Source organism: Lithobates pipiens, unplaced genomic scaffold, assembly GCF_037356315.1.
Source record: "Lithobates pipiens isolate NorthernLeopardFrog02 unplaced genomic scaffold, aLitPip1_a1.2 Scaffold_25, whole genome shotgun sequence".
NCBI lineage: Eukaryota > Metazoa > Chordata > Amphibia > Anura > Ranidae > Lithobates > Lithobates pipiens.
The window spans coordinates 169,417,384-169,439,482 of NW_027507787.1; the positions used below are offsets into that span (position 1 = coordinate 169,417,384).

Sequence of the window (22,099 nt, forward strand, 5' to 3'; positions counted from 1 at the left end):
TTTGTACATATAGGAATGGGAATGAGCAGCGAGAGATGACTTCTCCTGGAGTATGTGGTATATACTAGAAATGAGCTGTGCTTGGTAGGGGCCTTGGGAGCAGAGCAGCTCAAAGGGCGTCACTTTGGTGAGGGAGAGAGAGGGGCAGAGTGTCGAAAAATAATGGGTTATCTGGAGGTACGAATACCTCAAGTGTTCTGGTATTTGGCTTTTGGATTTAAGGGCCGGAAAGGTTTTGATTTTACACGTGACCGGGTGAACGAAATGGCAGAGTTGGAACAGTCCCTCTCTTGCCCAGGGAAACATACAAACATGCGAGAGACTGTCAGGAATTAAGGGTTTGAAGAGCACATTAGAAAGGGGGGGGGGGGGCAGGGGGACGATAATGCGAATTTGGAAAGGCAGGAACACCACAGCCTGAGTGTGAACAACATGGGACCCAGGCAAAGGCCCAGAAGCCAATGGTGGGGTCCACCATTGTCCCAAGGGACCACACTAAGAAGCATGGATGAGTCGGAAAGAGGGAGCCCATCTATATCTCTGTCCAGCGATTTGGAGGTCTGAGACAGGACCAAGACACCACTTTGGAGGTCTGAGACAGGACCAAGACACCACCGTTCGCAGATGAGAGGCCAGATAATATTTGTAGACGTCTGGAGCTCCCATGACCCCTTGATCCTTGGGGGGAAAAATAACTGAACTGGCCACTCTATGGGCCCTGCCATTCCAAATGACTTTAAGGAACCACGGCTTACGTATCTTTATCAGTGTCATTGGGATGGGGACTGGTAGAGTTTCAAAATAATATAACAATTTTGGCATGATTGACATTTTTAGCACATTAATTCTGCCTATCCATGACAATGGGAGGGAAGTCCATCAGGATAACATATTATTGATAGACCTGAACAGTGGGAGATAATTGGTTGAATAGAGGGAAGAGTAAGATGTTGTTAGCTGAACCCCAAGGTATTTGAGGGATGATGTGCACCATCGGTAGGAGAATGTACTTTTCAGTTTCAGGAGTTCATCCAAGGGTATATGGAGGGGGAGGGCTTCTGTTTTTGCAGTGTTGACCTTATAGCCCGATAGGGAACTAAATTGAGAGAGTAGGGCATGGAAGGAAGGGAGGGAAATATGAGGTTTTGTCAGGGTGAGGAGGGCATCGTCCGCAAATAAGGATATTTTATATTCCCTTTGCTGCATGGGGACCCCATTGATGACAGGGTGGGATCTCTGCCAGGGGTTCTAAGCATATCAATACATTTTTATATTACGGTTTTACACTATGTGGGGATTCTTGATGTGTCTTCACATGTACTCACGAAATGGAAGATTGGATTTAGTGTCCCTTCCTATTGAGCCCCTTTTAAAGATCTGATGTTGCTCTTTGCTACTGTACAGATGATATATACCGTCAGTGATCTACCATCTCATGTGATTCAGTACCGTATGGTATTCAAATCCACGTTTTTTTGGTAAGTGTGTTCAATTTTTCTGGTGGTGGATCTCTGCACTTTGATTTAATCCAGGGAACACATAGACGCTCTTGGTGATTATCCATATTAATCCACATAATTATCATGGTGACCCGGATAGCACTCACATCCATCCATTGTTTGGACTTTATTATTATTTATTTTGCTTTGCACATTGGCACTTTATTGCATTGTATGGTGCACCTTGTCATTTTATTGTTTCATATACAGTGCCTTGCAAAAGTATTCGGCCCCTTTGAACTTTTCAACCTTTTGCCACATTTCAGGCTTCAAACATAAAGATATAACATTTTTATTTTTTGTGAAGAATCACCAACAAGTGGGACACAATTGTGAAGTGGAACAAAATCTATTGTATTTTTGAAATTTTTTTAACTAATAAAAAAATGAAAAGTGGGGCGTGCAAAATTATTCAGCCCCCTTGCGTTAATACTTTGTAGAGCCACCTTTTGCTGCGATTACAGCTGCAAGTCGCTTGGGGTATGTCTCTATCAGTTTTGCACATCGAGAGACTGAAATTCTTTGACTTGGCCATTCTAACACCTGGATACGTTTATTTGTGAACCATTCCTTTGTAGATTTTGCTGTATGTTTGGGATCATTGTCTTGTTGGAAGATAAATCTCCGTCCCAGTTTCAGGTCTTTTGCAGACTCCAACAGGTTTTCATCCAGAATGGTCCTGTATTTGGCTGCATCCATCTTCCCCTCAATTTTAACCATCTTCCCTGTCCCTGCTTAAGAAAAGCAGGCCCAAACCATGATGCTGCCACCACCATGTTTGACAGTGGGGATGGTGTGTTGAGGGTGATGAGCTGTGTTGCTTTTACGCCAAACATATCGTTTTGCATTGTGGACAAAAAAGTTCGATTTTGGTTTTATCTGACCAGAGCACCTTCTTCCACATGTTTGGTGTGTCTCCCAGGTGGCTTGTGGCAAACTTTAGACAAGACTTTTTATGGATATCTTTGAGAAATGGCTTTCTTCTTGCCACTCTTCCATAAAGGCCAGATTTGTGCAGTGTACGACTGATTGTTGTCCTATGGACAGACTCTTCCCACCTCAGCTGTAGTTCTCTGCAGTTCATCCAGAGTGATTATGGGCCTCTTGGCTGCATCTCTGATCAGTCTTCTCCTTGTCTGAGCTGAAAGTTTAGAGGGATCGCCAGGTCTTGGTAGATTTGCAGTGGTCTGATACTCCTTCCATTTCAAAATGATCACTTGCACAGTGCTCCTTGGGATGTTTAAAGCTTGGGAAATCTTTTTGTATCCAAATCCGGCTTTAAACTTCTCCACAACAGTATTACGGACCTGCCTGGTGTGTTCCTTGGTCTTCATGATGCTCTCTGCGCTTTCAACAGAACCCTGAGACTATCACAGAGCAGGTACATTTATACAGAGACTTGATTACACACAGGTGGATTCTATTTATCACCATCAGTCATTTAGGACAACATTGGATCATTCAGAGATCCTCGCTGAACTTCTGGAGTGAGTTTGCTGCACTGAAAGTAAAGGGGCCGAATAATTTTGCACGCACCACTTTTCAGTTTTTTATTTGCTAAAAAAGTTTAAAATATCCAATAGATTTCGTTCCACTTCACAATTGTGTCCCACTTGTTGGTGATTCTTCACAAAAAATTAAAATGTTATATCTTTATGTTTGAAGCCTGAAATGTGGCAAAAGGTTGAAAAGTTCAAAGGGGCCGAATACTTTCGCAAGGCACTGTACATTGATTTCTCCCAACGTTGATCATTGATATTTTTTATTATTATACATTTTTAGATTTGTTTTTTTCAATTGATTTGCATTATTAGCACTTTATTTGGTACACAATAGCACTTTGATACTTGATTTTTGTATCACTCTCAGCATAGCATTTGTTTACTATTTTGCTTTTATATATAGTATGTCAATTGCAGTTCTAGCAGCTTTTCTTATAGGCTATTAACTCAGTATTTCCTATATAGTATACATACAGTTACTGCCCTCTGTATAAGTCCTTTTCTAAACCCCAAAGTGATATTTTTCCTTACCATTTCATTGGTTAATTCCTTATCTTCAAAACCGATCTGGACGCTTTTATCTACGGCACGTAGTGCACACAAAGACTTGGCAGAGGATACAATACGGAGGTTGACTTTACCTTTTGGGATGGACTCCGAGCTTGAAAACTTCAACGTTGCCTGCAAGGGGAGCAATAGATTATTAACGCTATGAACAAAAACAGAAACAAGATGTTTCATAAACAAGTGATGCTAACTAGGGATATGATTCGGGATCGTGTCACTCATGAGCTTGACCCATACCTAGCCTGTTTGCGGTTCAAAAAATCGACGACACACTCGCAATATTTGGACAGTTTGCCCACCCGAATCATCGGCTGCTATATTGTAAAAGCAGCGAGCCAGGGATCCCAGGCACCATCCTTGACCAAATATGGTCAAGACCATATCTGTCAATAATATCAATCAGGAATCCCAGGGACTGTTGTTTGCATGTTGGTGCTGCAGAATCTTTCTTGGTGATGGTAGATGGCAGGGAATTTTTTTCCTTCAGTGGGTCCAATGGTTCTACATCACTGGACAACATGATTTGCAGTGGATTTATTTTTTGTGGGAATGGGTATGGGATACTAATGCACCTCTGTACTCATGGGAAGGGGGATATCTGGGAGCCCCCTTATTATAAAAAGTCCTCTCCCAACAAACTCCTACATTCTTGTGGGGCATTGGATGTAGGGAAAATGCCCGCTTGCTGTATCCCCTTTTCTGGCCACCCAGGCTGCAAGCTTGGATAGGAGTCTCATTTAAATATTAGGTTGCACGCCTGGAAAAAGGATCTGGTTGGAATATTAGGTGGCATACCTGGATAAGGATCTGGTTGGAATTCTAGGTTGCATGCCTGGATAAGGGTCTGGTTAGAATATTAGGTTGCATGCCTGGATAAGGGTCTGGTTAGAATATTAGGTTGCATGCCTGGATGAGAGTCTGGTTGGAATATTAGGTTGCATGTCTAAATAAGGATCTGGTTAGAATATTAAGTTGTATACCTGGATAAGTGTCTGGTTTGAATTCTAGGTTGCATGCCTGGATAAGGGTCTGGTTTGAATTCTAGGTTGCATGCCTGGATAAGGGTCTGGTTAGAATATTAGGTTGCATGCCTGGATAAGAGTCTGGTTGGAATATTAGGTTGCATTTCCAAATAAGGATCTGGTTAAAATATTAGGTTCCATGCCTGGATAAGGGTCTGGTTTAAGGTGACCAGACTTTTTAAATGAAATCCGGGACATTTTTTTTCTTTTTACTAGTAATGGCAGCAATCAGTGGCTCTCTGTCCACCGCCACCAGCCTCAGCCTGTCAAGTCGTACTTTCTGGGCCCCGGCTACTACTGGGTGGGGAGGAAGATCACTCCGCCAGGGAAGGCAAGAAGATAAGCAGGCAGGCGGCTGGCCGGAACTTGAGCCAAGGCGGAAGAGCAGGCGAGCGGAGCTGAATGGGCATGCAACCGAAACTGAAGAAATATTCCCTCCACTCCAACCAGCACATGATCATCAGCAGGGCCGTCTTTAATATTGATTGGACCCGGGGCAAAAATTTTCTTGGGGCCCCCCTCCCCCATACAATTTCGCTCTCCACCTTCTCTGAGACATACAATAATTAGCAGCTAGACTTAAAATCATTTTACTGTATCAGATCAGGCAGCGATTGCGATTGGTTGCCAGAGGTTACAGCATATCATTACTGCTTACTGACTGGTTGCTAGAGGTTACAGCACACATTACGGCTCACTGATTAGTTGCTAGAGGTTACAGCACATGATTTCTGCTTGTTAATTGGTTGCTAGAGATTATTGTACCGTAATACTGCTCACTGATTGGTTGCTAGAGGTAACAGCACATCATCTCCTCACTGCAGGGGGGAATGATATACATATGAATGTCACCTTTCTTTACATATCAATGCCACTGGCCTCAGCTATTTACATATGAATGCTGCCGATATTTACATATGAATGAAGGTTATTTACATGTAAACACAGGGTCTGCAGGTGAGTCATCTGTACACAACAATAGGGCAGAGCTGAGCAGCGTTAGTAGCAGCACTTCACACTGAGATATCAGGACACAGCACAGGACTACAACTTCAAAGGACAAGGGAATTTAAACTGGCATAGTTGGCAAGTATGAGGCAGCTGCTTTGGGCCCCACAACAATGACAAGACCCAGGGCAACTGCCTCTTTTGCCCTGCCTTAAAGACGGCCCTGATCGTCAGAGAGGGGCACAGATAATGGAAAAAAATACACCTTCCCAAGCTAGTAGGAGCGGTGGAGCAGGGGTGTGTAATTCAGATTTATTTATTTTTTATTCTGCACTGCCTGTCTTTAAAATTGCCCCAACCCCTGTTCAAATCCAATCCGGGGACAAACCTGGGGACAGACTTGGCCCGGGGACAGTGTCCTCAATCCGGGGACTGTCCCCGGAAATCGGGTATGTCTGGTCACCCTAGTCTGGCTAGAATATTAGGTTGTATTCCTGGATAAGGGCCTAATTAGAATATTACGGTGCATATCTGGATAAAGATCTGGTTGGAATGTTAAGCCTCGTACACGCGGTCCGATTGTTGTACGGCCGAGCGATTGGCAAAATCTCCTGTGCAGGATTTTGTCTAGCATACTAACTATCCGCAAATTGTCATTCAACAAACACAAACGTAGTGATGAAGTTTGGTGAGCGTTGATGTGCACTTTTCCTTGTCAAGTTATTTTTATTTGGATGGCAGATAGCGTCTCTAATTTAATTTCTGTTTTTTTGTTTTTCTACACAATAAAACATTTTTTGTAGAATAATACTTGGCTATGTGTTTTTCTTCAAATGACAGTTTGGGAGTAGGCAGTTACATTAAAAACAAAAAAATGGAAAATTGACAAGGGACACCAACATAGTTGTATCTTTCATCTTGGTGTTGTGTTAACTTCCCCCAAAAAAACAAACAAAAAACAAACAACCATAATATTAATACTTTTTCTATCACTACAAAACAAATGCCTTTTAAAATACGTTTGGCACAAAAACATCAGTATGACCAGCACAGCAGCTTCATTATTATGCCTTTAAAGAAGATAAGAATGTGTTCTGCATTTTGTGTTAATGTTAATGTTAATGTCAATGTTAATTCTAGATTACGAATGCTAGTTTACAAGACCGAACGCTTCCCAGTCGTTCCTTGATTCCGATCATGCGCGTTTGCACTTTTGACTTTTGTGTGACCATTGCTGTACTGACCATCTGAAAATCAGACGTTGAGTTCACATCCGTCAAAAACTTTATAGCCTGCACATCCAGCTTTTATTTGACGAAAAAGTGAATTTGGCTGCAGAAAATCCGCAGAGTAATTTCCCTGATCTGATTTTCATATAGTGTGTACGAAGCTTTAGATTGCACGCCTAGACAAAGCTGGATACACACTATACAATTTTCTGTAGATTTTTTCCTTCAGATTTACCAAAACCATATAATATGAGGTTAAACCTTAAAGCCGCGTACACACGAGCGGACTTTTCAACATCCAAAGTCCGTCAGACCGAGTCCGTCAGACTATTCGATCGTGTGTGGGCTGCAACGGACTTTTGATTCACCAAAGTCTGACGGACTTTAGAATATGGAACATGCTTCAAATTTTCCCGACGGAACTCCGCCGGACCCGGTCCCCTTCGAAAAATCCGCTCGTGTGTATGCTACTCCGACGGACTAAAACCGACGCTAGGGCAGCTATTGGCTACTGGCTATGAACTTCCTTATTCGAATCCAGTCGTACGTCATCACGTTCGACTCCGTCGGAGTTTGGTGTGATGGTGTGTGTCCAAGTCCATTCGGTCGAAAAGTCCGCCAGAACTCCGCCAGAACTCCGTCGGAACTCCGGCGGAACTCCTTTGGAAGTCTGTCGGACATAAGTGCTCTCGTGTGTACGGGGCTTAAGAGTCTCAATTTGTATGCAATCAGGCAGGCCCTCGCACTACATGATTTTGGTAAATCTAAAGGAAATCAGACAACAAAAGTTGTATAGTGTGTATGGGGTCTAAAGCCTCGTATACACGGTACGATTGTTGGAAGGTCACTGGACTGTTGTCCAAAAATATTACCGTTAGTACGCTCCTTTTGACAATTGTTGTCCAATTTTCCAACAACAAATGTTGGATTTGTGTACTAAGAGCTGTCGTTTGACAAAAATTTACTAATCTGTCATCCGTCACACAAAAGTCAAAAGTACAATCACGCATGCTAGGAATCAATGCTCACCAAATATGAAATTAGCAGAAGAGGCCCAAAGGGTGGTGCTCAGGAGCTGAAATTCCTCGTAGTACGTCACTACATTCGTGTTTGTGGCACGACAATTGTGTACCGTTAGTATGCAAGACAAGATCCTGGCACACGCCCTTTTCACAAAAATCAGACGCTTGGTTGTCCAACAATTGAACAATGTTTACAAGGCTTTAGGGTCTGGTTGGAATATTAGGTTGCATGTCTGAATAAAGCTGGATACACACTATACAACTTTTGTTGTTAGATTTCCTTTAGATTTACCTTCAACTATGTAGTGCAAGGGCCTACCTGACTGCACACAAATTGAAGTGTTTAGGTTTGACCTCATATTATATGGTTTTGGTAAATCTAAAAGGAAAAAGTCTAAGGCCCCTTTCACCCGGGGCGGATCAGTAATGATCCGCCCCGTGATGATCCGCTTGCTCAGCGAGGATCGCTCCGTTGTCCACACTGAGCCGGCGGCAGAGAGGGTGGTTTCCACACACTGTGCAGGGACCGCCCTGTCAGCTCTCCGCTCTCCTCTATGGGGATCGGATGAGCACGGACTGTCTGTCCGTGTTCATCCGATCCGCTCTGCAGACGGATAGAAAAATAGGATTTTCCTCCGTCTGCAGAATCGGACAGTTGCGGAGGCGGACAATAGCGGGTGTCTGCTGATGTTCATCCGCAGACACCGCTATCCCATAGGGATGCATGTATGTCCGTATTTCATCCGCAAACGAATGGATGAAATACGAACATACTGTCCGCATGTGTGAAAGGGGCCTAAAGCCTTGTACTCGGATCACATTTTTCGGACGACTGTTCATCCAGTTTTTGTTGCATGCTAGTCTTATATCGAAAGTGAAGAGGTTACTCACCATACAAAAATTCTTGTATGACAGAATTCAACTTCAGAAGTGATGTAATGTGTTAAATTGTTTTGTATGTATTCTTTTGTTTCTGACCATGTGTAGTCTTGCTCTTACAATAGTTTTCGCACGAAAACCGCACTAATTAAACGGCTACATCGCTCCCGGAGTTACTTCTGGGTATCGCAGGCTCTGGCGCTGTGATTGGCCAGAGCGCAATTACGTCACTTCCGCGAATGCGCGCAGGAGCCGTCGGTAGCGACACACTAACTGAAGCCACGGCATGGATGTGCCGTTGCTTCAGTGCGCATGTGCCGATGATGTCGGCACATGCAGATACAGGGGATATCTCCTAAACTTTGCAGGTTTAGAAGATATCCGGGGTAGCTACAGGTAAGCTTTATTATAGGCTTACCTGTAGTAAAAAGTGGATTATAAGGGTTAACAACCACTTTAATGGGCCTTGCTCCTAAAGAGGTTGTAAACCTCCGGGGAAAAAAAAAACCTACAAGACAAGGGCATAATGAGCTAGTATGCATCGCATACTAGCTCATTGTGAAAAACTTACCTTAGAATGATGCCCTGCAGTGCCAACATCTTTCACTGGAGTTACTTCTGGATTTGCGGGCTCCTGCGCTGTGATTTTACCCAGAGCTGCGATGACGTCATTCCAACACATGCGCGCGGGTGCCACTAGTCATGGCATGGGCACTGAAGAAACGGCAAGAGCTGGGCCATTTCTTCAGTGCGCATGCATTGATGAAATCGGCAGCAGTGCATATACTGAATATCTCCTAATATATCGCGGCTAATCACAGCACAGGAGCCCGCAAACCCATAAGTAACTCCGGTGAAAGATGTCGGCACTGCAGGGCATCGTTCTAAGGTAAGTATTTCATAATGAGCCAGTATGCCATGCATACTAGCACATTATGCCTTTGTCTTGCAAGTTTTTTTTTTTTCCCAGAGATTTACAACCTCTTTAGGAGTAAGGCCTGTTAAAGTGGTTGTTAACCCTTACAATCCACTTTTTACTAAAAGTAAGCCTATAATGATGTTTACCTTTAGCTACCTTGGATATCTCCCAAACCTGCACAGTTTAGGAGATATCCCCTATGCCTGTATGTTCCGATGTCATCGGCACATGCGCACTGAAGCAACGGCACACTCGTGCCGTTGCTTCAATTAGTGTGTCGTTACTGGCGGCTCCCGCGTGCATGCGTGGGAGTGATGCCATTGCAGCTCCGGCCAAACACAGCGCCAAAGCCCTTGATACCTGGAAGTAACTCCAGGAGCGATGACGCTGGCTGAAGCGGTGTACGGGGACAGCCTGGGAGTTTAATACGGCACTGATTGAACCCAAACCTTGCACACTATCCTAAAAACTTTACAGCAAATGGAAATGCCATTGGTCGATGGGGTAAACACAGACAGTTCTTTCGTTAGATGCAATGCATATAGGAATCATGCCTTACCATGTTGGGAAAACACATTTCCAGGTTGAAAAAGATTCTATCTGCAACCACCATTTGATTATTCAGTAAAAGGAAACCGATCATTTTGGGGTTCGGCCCAAACTTGTGTGTGAAGGAAATCCCGATTTTGCAAATGCTGTTCAGAGCTATTAGAAAATGAAAAGATCCAAGGAATGACTTCTATTTCTACTCATCAGAAAGAAAAAAAATGTAGTTACTAAAACTATAGTAATCAAATATTTGTATTAAGCAGTATTAAACCAAGCTCCATTCACTTTGTCGATTGATAATGGACAACTGTTGCATTGTATAATATTCAGGTACAACTTTCATGAAACTTTTGAGGGTTAACATTGAAGTCTATGGCCCTCAAGTTGCATGAAAGTTGGACCAAAGTAATGCATTAACTTCTTTGAAGTCGCTGCAACTTTAAGTCGCACATACAGGTTCGTCTCATAAAATTAGAATATCAAAAAGTTAATTTATTTCTGTAATTTAATTTAAAAAGTGAAACTCATATTTTTTTATAAATACGTTACACACATATTCCAAGCATGTCTTTCTTTTAATTTTGAGGATTGTAGCTTACAGCTAGTGAAAACCCAAATTTCAGTATGTCAGAAAATTTGCATATTACATAAGACCAATAAAAAAAAAGGATTTTTAATACAGTAATGTTGGCTTACTGAAAAGTAAGTCCATGTACAGTATAGTATGCACTCAATACTTGGTTGGGGCTGCTTTTGCATGAATTGCTGCATCAATTCGGCGTGGCGTGGAGGCGATGATGATTTTGGGAGCCATGTCATCTGCTGGTGTTGGAAGCGTACATACTCACCAGCACACAATTGATCAACAATCACCATTCAAAGGTTTTTTTATTGTAGAGAGATCACATCTCAGAGAAAAGTGGAAAGTTTTGAATCCACGCAGGACCCCTTCATCAGGCTTGTGATCACAGGCCCGATGAAGGGGTCCTGCACAGCTCCGAAACGTTGCACTTTTTTCTGTGATGTGTCTCTCTACAATAAAGAAACCTTTGAATGGTGATTGTTGATCCACTGTAGACAACAGCGCAGGCACACTGGGCGGGCCGCAAGTGAATGTTAACATGCCGTCAAGGAGCTGTGAGACCTGGAAGTCACTCCGGGATACATGGCAGCAGTGGAGACAAAGAACGAGGACCGATTCGGGGGCTTCGATCTCAGGTAAATTATTCATAATGAGCTAGTATGCTATGCATACTAGATCATTATGCCTTTGCCTTGCAGGGTTTCTTTTTATTTTTTATTTTGTTCAGGGTAAACTTCCTCTTTAAGCCTGGGTTCACACTAAACTGCAAATTGGATGTGGATTTCTCTGCATCCAATTCGAATGACAGGAGACTGTGACTGGCTCTCTATGAAGCCGGTTCACACATCTCCGGGGCGGCTGCAGAGCAAACTGCACAGGAGTCCTTTGCGTCTTTGGCTCCGTTTCAGGGCCGAATTCAGGCAAAAATTTGGCCCTGATTTGATCCTGAAACAGAGAACAGGGACGCACTGGACCCCTGCTGTGAGCCGCATCCGTTTTAGATGTGAACTCGGCCTAAAGCAATTCTAAAGCCCCATACACACTACCAGTTTTTCTGCTGAGTTTTTCCTTCAGATTTACCAAAACCATATAATATGAGGTCAAACCTTAGGAGTTTCAGTTTGTATGCAATCAGGCAGGCCCTTCTACTACATAGTTATGGTAAGTCTGAAGGAAAAACTCAGCAGAAAAACTGATAGTGTGTATGAGGCTTAAAGAGGAAGTAAACCCTGATGGCATGCGCACGGGAGTCGCGCCTCGCAGCTCCGCCGCTGTCATACGGCGAAGCCGCGATGACGTCACTCCCGCGCATGCGCACGGGAGTCGACAAATTTGGCAAATCCATTCTTGGATTTGCCGCATTTAGTGCGCATGCGCGCCGCTGTCTACGGTGCATGCGCCGTAGACAGCGGTGCCCATTTTCGGGCAAATATCTCCTAAACCATATAGGTTTAGGAGATATTGCTTGGACCTACAGGTAAGCCTTAATCTAGGCTTACCTATAGGTCCAAGTTGTTTGGAAGGGTTTACTTCCTCTTTAATATTCACTCTCAGTGATGCTTTTTTTTCCCTTTGCAGGTCTCTTGACAAAAATCATTTGCTGTCTGTAATTCTGGACAACACTGCCATCTAGTGGCAAGTTAGCATACTGCAGCTGCTCCTAATACTATTTTCTATATTGTCAAAAGTATTGGCAGGCCTGTATTTACATGCACGTAAACTTTAACCACTCATGAAGGTTTCACCCCCTTCATAACCAGCCTTAATCTAGGCTTACCTATAGGTCCAAGTTGTTTGGAAGGGTTTACTTCCTCTTTAATATTCACTCTCAGTGATGCTTTTTTTTCCCTTTGCAGGTCTCTTGACAAAAATCATTTGCTGTCTGTAATTCTGGACAACACTGCCATCTAGTGGCAAGTTAGCATACTGCAGCTGCTCCTAATACTATTTTCTATATTGTCAAAAGTATTGGCAGGCCTGTATTTACACGCACGTAAACTTTAACCACTCATGAAGGTTTCACCCCCTTCATAACCAGGCCATTTTTTGTGATATGGCACTGCGTTGCATTAACTGATAATTGTGCAGTCGTGCAACGCTGTACCCAAATAAAATGTATGTCCTTTTTTTTCCCCCCACAAATAAAGCTTTCTTTTGGTGGTATTTGAGCACCTCTGTGGTTTTAATTTTTTGCGCAATAAACCAAAAAAATATCCAATAAAAACAAATGTAGAAAAAAAACAAATGTCTCTCAATTTAGGCCAATATGTATTCTGCTACATATTTTTGGTTAGAAAAAAAAATCCCAATAAGTGTATACTAATTGGCTTCACAAAAGTTATAGCGTCTACAAACTATGGGATACATTTGACTTTTTAAATTTTTTTTATTTCTTTTACTAGTAATGCCGACAATCAGTGGTTTTTAGCGGGACTTTGACATTACGGGAGAAAAAAAGCCGTTTGGCTCATGCTGTGTCCAAACACAGCGGCACCGGGGCTCCAGCAGCGCACGTGTGCTCCCCAGAGCCAAAGAAAACAATCCTGTACAGGTACATGATTTTGCGCTAAAGGTCGCCCTGCTGCAGTATATGTACCTGGGACAGTCCTTATGTGGTTAATGGGATCCCAGTCTTAGTCCGTAGAGCTCAATATTGAGTTGGCCCCCATGAACTAAAAAGGAGCCCAAGGCCAATGGTACAATTGTTTTACGCTACACACAACAGATCTGTGTCGGGCACATAACGGAGCTCATGAAATCCCCACATGGTTGACCCAAGTTTGGGTTGTATTAGGTCCAGTGATTGTACTTACAGAAGTCATTCAATTTAATTATTTCAGTTCCGTTTACCATAATCCCTCCTTTGCCAACAACCTAAAAAATATAATAAAAAAGAAAAAAAAATCAGGTAAAAGCACACGTCACTATCTTTGTCCCTTTCATTGCCAGACCTGTTTTTAGCATTTTTCTACACGCGTTTTAAAATAATTTTAAGCCACCAAACATGATATATTTTTCTGAAAGCAGAGGTCCTATAGCAGGGGTCTCCAAACCTTCTAAGCAAAAGGGCCAGTTTACTTCCCTTCAGGCTTTAGGGGGGCGGACTGTGGCCAGTGGAGTAGAAAATATTTAGGCATCACTTTAGCCAGTCACGCAGACATACCAGAGTGTTTACATCTTGTTTTTTTGTTTTTGTTTTTTTACAACAATGTTAAAAACTGAGGTTATCAAATTTGCCTACACTTAGCTCACTGAATGATCCCAGTTAGCCACATCCATATTTACCATCACTGTCCAGGCTGTCCGGTGACATCACCGGACTCCTCCCCCCTTCCCTTAGTTAGCAGACGGAGGCACTTGGGGAGGGGGAGAGGAGTCCGGTAACGTCGATGTCCCTGGCGTCACCGGATCTCAGACGGAACTCCCTGAAGACCCAGAAGCCGGCGGAGAGGTGATTACCAATCAAAAGAATTTTGATCGATCAAAAAAATGTATGATTCATCAAGGAATTAATCTTTAATTTTCCCAGCCCTAATTTATTTAACTTTTTATTTTTAGACTGTCCCTTAAAAAAAAAAATTTTTGATCACTGTTATTTCTATTATAAGGAATGTAAAGATCCCTTGTAATAGAAATAAGCAGGACAGAACCTCTTTATTGTAAGGTCTGGGATCAAAAAAAACTCACAATCACACATTCACACTTAAGAGCTAAAATTAAAAAAAATAATAATGGGCCCTTTAAGGCCAGAGGGTGGAGGTGATGTTTGAGGTCGCTCCAGTCCTCCAAGGACATAGAGCCGAATGGGAGCCATCTTGACCTCACTCGACTTCCTGCCTTTCAGTCCAGAAGATCAGATAATTTTTTTCTGCTATGGAGGTCTCCTGTAAACGGGAAAAACAACCGGGAAGCGGCGGTAGGGGGACCTCTCCCACCACCCATAAAACAGATTCTATGGCGAAACCGCCGCCAGGACCACTTTTAACTGAAAGAGGTTCGCCCACTGTATAAAAAGATGCTGCCATAACCCCAGTGTGGAATGTCAAAATAATTACGTATATATACAGTGGGCGGTCCTCTGTCCAACAACAAATTGGCAAAAAAAAAAAAAAGCAGAAAAGATGCAAAACGCATCAAAAAAGCATGAAAAATGTGTGTGAAAAAATGTACCATAAAAAGCTCTGCAGAAATGGATCAAAAGCAAACTGCATAGGTGTAAACCAAGCCTAAGCTACCCATAGAGGCCTGTGATAGAATCCAGCAGAAAGAAAAGACACGAGTGGAAAGTCTTACTATATAATAGAAGTTCACGCTTCTGGTGCCCGTTTCCAGGTCTTGGGGGTTTATGACATACTGAGCCTGGATCGTCTCTCTATTGCCACATTTGATAACTTCATTGATTGGCTGCAGATGTAAGAAGGACTTAGCTGTGGTGTAAAAAGGCAAAACCGTTTGATAGCCATTGTCCGTCATTCCGTTATTCTTTCCCCCTAAAAATGGCTAAAAATAAAATAGAATTGTAATAGTCAGTATAAGAAAAAACAGCACGAGTGCTCCATACATGAGCCTAATGCGGTTCATTTCTTTCCATATTGAAATTCAGACCAATTTTTCCTTATTTGGAAATTTGGATGTATCTGTATTTTGAAATTACAATAGCAAAGAATTTAAATGAATCCAAAATAAAGAAACAACATTTTGGACGAAATTTGAATCGTTTTCTAATTCCAATTGTTTTCAAATCAAATTCAATAAATAATAATAAAATAGCATAGAAAATAAAGGAATATAATAGAAAAGAACAGAATAAAATAGAAAATTAAAGGGATAGAGTAGGAAAGAATATAATAAAATAGAAAAGAAATGAAAATAAAAGGATAGAATAGAAAATGAAAGAATAGAGTAAAACAGAACAAAACCTAAACCTAATACAAAATAAAGGAATTGAATCTAATAGAATAAAAAATAGAATAAAATAGGAAGAATCTAACCATCTTCTGAAATTTGATTTTCAAATCGAATATATTTGAAAGTGAATAGAAAAGAAAAGAATAGAATAAAATAGACTAAAACCTTCTGCCGAAATTTGAATTTTGAATAGAATAAATTCAAATTCAAATCGGATAGAAAATAATAGAATAGAATAAAAATAGGATAGAATAAATTAGAATTTGAGTAGAATAGAAAATAAAAAAAAATAGAATAGAATTAATTTGAATAGAATAGATAAGAATAGAATATAAAATAAAAGAATAGAACAGAAAATAGAATAAAATAGAAAAAACAATAGAATAGAATGGAATAGAAAGAATATAACCATATTCCAAAATTTGAATTTCAAATAGAATGAATTTGATTTCAAATGGAATAAGATTTGAATGAATTTGGAATGGAATTCACATAGAATTTGCAGAAAATTTGAATCGATTCGAATTTGAATAAACAAAATGAATTTCGAAAACGAAGTAAACGAAAAGTAAATATTAAATCGAAACTAAACAAAACAAATAGGCCTCATGCACACGGGACTTTTTTTCCTCCTAGAGAGGAGTTGAGGCTAAAAAAAGGTCAAACATCTACAAAGGTGACATTTTTGACATCCTGTGTCCATGAGGCTTTATAGTTTTTAGAGTAAGAAGTTTCCAACCCAACCGTGCTCAATAAACCGGTGGTGGGATCAAAGCTGTCTTTTTGCAGGACATATATAGTCTGTGTATATTGTCCAGAATTAAAATACATTCAAGAAAGCTTACAGTATATATAAATTTATAAGGATTTGTATTTCTGTCCATCCAGTTCTGAAAATCACATAGCTCTGTCCCTCCTCAACCCTGTCATTTTGATCTCTCCTCTCATCAGCAAGCTCCTTGCACTACAACACCACCAATTGGCTCTTTGTGCTGCTTGTAAGTAAAATATGTTTAAGAATGTGTTATGCCATGTACACACAATCGGAACTTCCGACAACAAATGTTCGATAGTAGCTTGTTGTAGGAAATTACGACTGTGTGTAGGCTCCATCGGACATTTTTTTGTTTGAATTTTCGATAACATTTGTGAGACCATGTGTATGCAAGACAAGTTAGAGCTAACATCCATCGGAAATAAATCTCAGGAATTTGTTGTCAGAATGTCTGATCGTGTGTACGTGGTATTAGTGTTTACAGAGCTGCATTGATGTGTGTCTTTTATATCTACCTGGAGTCCAAGTGTGAGAAATATCTGAGGCGCACGGAGGCTAAAAAAATGATGATGATCACATTTCATCTATAAAATTGAATACTAAGAGTATATGTATGATGACAACTTACCCTTATAAAGACTTGGCCAGCCCATGATGATGTTTGCAGGTTGAATGTCACTTCTCCTTTTTGGTCTGTGATTCCATCTATAAACATTGTGTTTCCATCTGTGACTTCCAGTTGGATTACTCTAGTTGGCACTGGCGAGCCATTCTGGTCCGTAACTGCCAGCTATGATAGACATGATATTGGTTACATGACCTGCTCTACCAGATCTACACACACATCACATGACCTGCTCCACCAGATCTACATACACATCACATGACCTGCTCCACCAGATATAACACATTTTGCATTACCCTTATTACTACATAGGGAATCCATTTCATGATCTGCTCTACTAGGAGAGATATACAGTATATGTAGCACCCGGGAGTTTAGGTAGGGTTGCTTCTAAAATATTTACTAGCCAGGAGTAGTTATGCTGGTCGATTGCTAGAGATCTATTGATTTCTTCCTAGGTTTGGCCTTGTTGCACTTTTCTCTTCTACCACTAGGTGGCCGGGTGCTTGGTGATACTAGATATGAGAAGGGCAACACAAGGTCAGGTTATGGGTATATGGGGTATCTCAGCCAATGGGCAGGGGTTTTCTTGGATCTCTTTGCCTAGTGGGAGAGCCTATATATTTGGGTGGAGTCAGGTGGTTTAGGTTCTGTGCCACCTGGATGGCTGTCTGGGTGGATGTGTGTCGTGCATAGTTACATACATAGTTAGTCAGGTTGAAAAAAGACACAAGTCCATCCAGTTCAACCACAAAAAAAAAATAATAATAATAATAATATCATACAATTCCATATACCCAATTCTATACCCACAGTTGATCCAGAGGAAGGCAGAGCATGATCCAATTTGCTAAAGCGGGGGAAAAAATTCCTTCCTGATCCCAGAGAGGCAATCGGATTTTCCCTGGATCAACTTTACCTATAAATGTTAGTACCCAGTTATATTATGTACATTTAGGAAATAATACAGGCCTTTCTTAAAGTAATCTACTGAGCTGGCCAGAACCACCTCTGCAGGGAGTCTATTCCACATTTTCACAGCTCTTAATATGAAGAATCCTTTCCGTATTTGGAGATGAAATCTCTTTTCCTCTAGACGTAAAGAGTGCCCCCGTGTCCTCTTTTTTGACTGTAAAGTGAATAAGTCAACACCAAGTTCACTATATGGACCCCTTATATATTTGTACATGTTGATCATATCCTCCCTTAAACTCCTCTTCTCAAGAGTGAATAAATTCAGTTCCTCTAATCTTTCCTCATAGCTGAGCTCCTCCATGCCTCTAATCAGTTTGGTTGCCCTTCTCTGCACTTTCTCCAGTTCCCCGATATCCTTTTTGAGAACTGGTGCCCAAAACTGAACTGCATATTCCAGATGAGGTCTTACTAATGATTTGAACAGGGGCAAAATTATCTCTCTCTCTCTGGAGTACATACCTCTCTTAATACAAGAAAGGATTTTGCTCGATTTGGAAACCGCAGCTTGGCATTACATGCTATTATTGAGCTTATGATCTACCAAAACCCCCAGATACTTCTCCGCTATGGATTCCCCAGTTGTACTCCCCCTAGTATGTATGATGTATGCATATTCTTAGGCCCCATGTGCATAACTTTACATTTATCAACATTAAACCTCATTTGCCACATAGTCGCCCAATTAGACAGAGAATTGAGGTCGGCTTGTAAATTGGAGACCTCCTGTAAGGAAGTTATTCCACTGCATAGCTTGGTGTCATCTGCAAAAATGGAAATGTTACTTTTGATCCCAGACCCAATATCATTTATAAAGATATTAAAAAGTAAGGGTTCCAGCACTGAACCTTGGGGTACACCACTGATAACCTTAGACCATTCAGAGTAAGAATCAACCACTAATCTCTGAATTCTGTCTTTTAGCCAGTTTTCTATTCATTTACAAACTGATATTTCCAAACCTGTAGACTTTACCTTACACATGAGCCGTGTGTGGGGAACTGTATCGAACGCTTTTGCAAAATCCAAGTATACCCCATCCACCGCCACCCCTCTGTCCAAGGTTTTACTTACCTCCTCATAAAATTAAATCTGTTTGTCTGACAACTTCTGTCTTTCATGAATCCATGCTGTCTGTTGCTTAACATATTTTTTTCCTGCAAAAACTCGTCTATGTGGTCTTTTATTAATCTCTCCAGTTTCTTCCCAACTATAGAAGTTAAACTAACAGGTCTACAGTTACTTGGTAAAGACTTTGTTCCCTTTTTAAATACAGGCACCACATTCGCCCTGTGCCAATCCAGTGGTACTATTCCTGTCATTAATGAGTCCCTAAAAATTAGATGCAATGGCTTTGAAATTACAGAGCTCAATTCTTTTAGGATCCGTGGGTGGATGCCATCAGGCTCAGGTGCTTTATCCACCTTTATTCTGTCCAAATATTTCTGGACCATATCGCTTTTAAGCCATTGTGAATTTGGGGGTGTGTCACTACCACCCCCATTATGGACATTAGCTCCCCCATGCTCCTTTGTATACACAGAGCTGATGAAAGTATTTAATAAATTAGCCTTCTCTTTGTCCCCAGTTACCCACTGTAGATTATTTTGTAAAGGGCCTACATGCTCAGACTTGACCTTTTTACTATTAATATATTTGAAGAATTTTTGGGGTTTGTCATACTATCTATTGCAATCTGTTGTTCGTTTTGAATTTTTGCATCTTTGATTTCCTTTTTACATATTCTGTTATATTCTTTGTAACATTTAAATTACACTAGTGTTCCTTCATTTTTATATTTTTTAAAAGCTCTTTTCTTATAGTTTATAGCTTTTTTAACTTTGGCCGTGAGCCGCATAGGTTTTATTTTTAGCCTTTTAAACTTATTGCCCATGGGAATATACTTTGCAGTGAGGTCCCAAACAGTCTTTTTGAAGAATACCCATTTCTGTTCTGTGCCCATTGATGCCAATATTCTCTCCCAGTCTAAGTCCTGGAGAGCAGCCCTCACCCCTGGAAAATTTGTTCTCTTGAAATTAAGTGTTTATATCTTTCCCGTACGTGATTTTTGCTTACAGCTAACATAAAATGAAATCATGTTATGGTCACTGCTACCCAGGTGTTCCTTTATCTGAACATTAGTAATATGCTCTGCATGGTTTGAGATAACCAGGTCCAACAGAGCATCATTCCTAGTTGGGGCCTCAATAAACTAGACCGTAAAATTATCCTGTAATAGGTTTATATATTTTTGCCCTTTACTGTGCCAGCAGTGCCATTACTCCAGTCAATTTCTGGGTAGTTAAAATCCCCCATTATTATCACCGGGAGCTCAGTGTGCTGAAGAACTGCAAGGAATGATTGTAGTGAAAGTGAAGGAACTGTAATGCCATGTACACATGGTCGGATTTTCTGGCAGAAAAAGTCAGACGGAATCTTTTCATTGGATATTCCGATCGTGTGTGGGCCTCATCTGACTTTTTTTTTCAAAAATTCTGATGGACCTAGAAATAGAATATGTTTTAAATCGGGAAAACCGTTCGTCTGTATGTTGTTCCGTTGGACCAAAAACAATGCATGGGCAGCTATAGGCTACTGGCTATTGAACTTCCTTTTTCTAGTCCCGTCGTACGTGTTGTACGTCACCGCGTTCTAGACAATCAGACTTTGGTGTGATCGTGTGTAGGCAAGACCGTTTCAGCGAAACTCTGTCAGAAAAAACGTCAGAGCTTATTCTGACAGAAAAACTGGTCGTGTGTATGTGGCATTAAGCTTTGTGTTAGGAACTGTTAAGGACTGTTACCATAGGAGATAGAGACAGCATTCCTGCACATGTAGATATGGAGTCTTGCTGGATGCCTTTCCCTGCATGGCTGTCCTCCTATTGAAGTCTCGGAGTCTGCCATTTAATCTTGCAACTACCTAAGGGTGTCCTGGCCCTAAACCTCTCTCCCCCCAAAAAAAAGGTTTGTTAAGAGAAATAAACTTTCTTTTGCATCCAAGAAGTGTCTGGCGCCCAATAACTTTAACTACTTTGCACCCGCCATGCCTCACAACCCACTACATACAGAAGGATGTCAGCTATCCCTGGCCCCGGAGGTTCTCATTAGATAAAAGGAGGCCTGGGACCTTGCTTCATATATTATATGGCCTTCACTACCAGGTAGGACACCTATAACATAATATTTTATACCAGATTTTACAATCATGACATTACCTCATCCACCACATAGGACACGTAACATGTGACCTACTCCACGAGTAGGAAACACACCACATAACCTGCTCTACCTGATATAAAATCTATCACATGACTTGCTCAACCAGATAGGAAACCTGATCTACTCTACCATATAAAAAACACATCCCATGCTCTGCTCTAACACATAGGAAATATCACATGACCTGCTTTACCAAATATGACATATCACATGACCTGTTTTATCAGATAGGAAACACATCATATGCCCTACTCTGCCAGATAGGAAACACATGACTTGCTCTACCAGATAGAAAATCCTTCACATGACCTGAACAACCAAATAGGAACCTGACTTCCTCTACCAGACAGAAAATCGGTCACATGTTCTGGTCAACCAAATAGGAACATGACCTACTCTGACCTACTCTACCAGATAGGAAAAGCTTCCCCAAGGTGCTACCCCAAAGGAAACACATCACATGACTTGCACTACTGGATAGGAAATACATCATATGATATGTTCTACTGGATAGGAAACACATCACATGGCCTGCTCTACTGGCTCGGAAACACATCACATGACCTGCTCTACTGGATAGGAAACACATCCCATGACCTGTTCTACTGCACAGGAAACACATTATATGAATGCACGTGGACTGTGAGTGCACGAGTGCTGTGAGTGCACGTGGACTGTGAGTGCAAGAGTGCTGTGAGTGCACGTGAGTTGCGAGTGCACGTGTGTTGCGAGTTCACGTGAAAAGTACTTTGTATCAGGCAGGTGCTGGCAGGGGCCAGCACAGAGGCGGGTGGAGATAAAGAGGGGCAGGCACCAAAGCAGAGTAGATGGTTGACAGTCAGGAAGGATAGAGAGGAAAGGGTCAGGGAGGCCGGTCCT

At 41.5% G+C, this 22,099-nt stretch overlaps 1 protein-coding gene across 1 annotated transcript in view; it reads right to left on the bottom strand.

The window, feature by feature from the left end:
* LOC143929793 (alpha-2-macroglobulin-like protein 1) overlaps positions 1-22,099 on the bottom strand; it is a 198,952-nt gene that overhangs the window by 161,608 nt on the left and 15,245 nt on the right. Inside the window, exons 5-9 of the mRNA XM_077453770.1 lie at positions 17,031-17,192; positions 15,013-15,219; positions 13,533-13,593; positions 10,147-10,292; positions 3,533-3,682 (exon numbers count right to left, since the gene is read on the bottom strand). Coding sequence (XP_077309896.1) covers positions 3,533-3,682; positions 10,147-10,292; positions 13,533-13,593; positions 15,013-15,219; positions 17,031-17,192 — 726 coding nt within the window. The remainder of the gene's footprint in view (positions 1-3,532; positions 3,683-10,146; positions 10,293-13,532; positions 13,594-15,012; positions 15,220-17,030; positions 17,193-22,099) is intronic.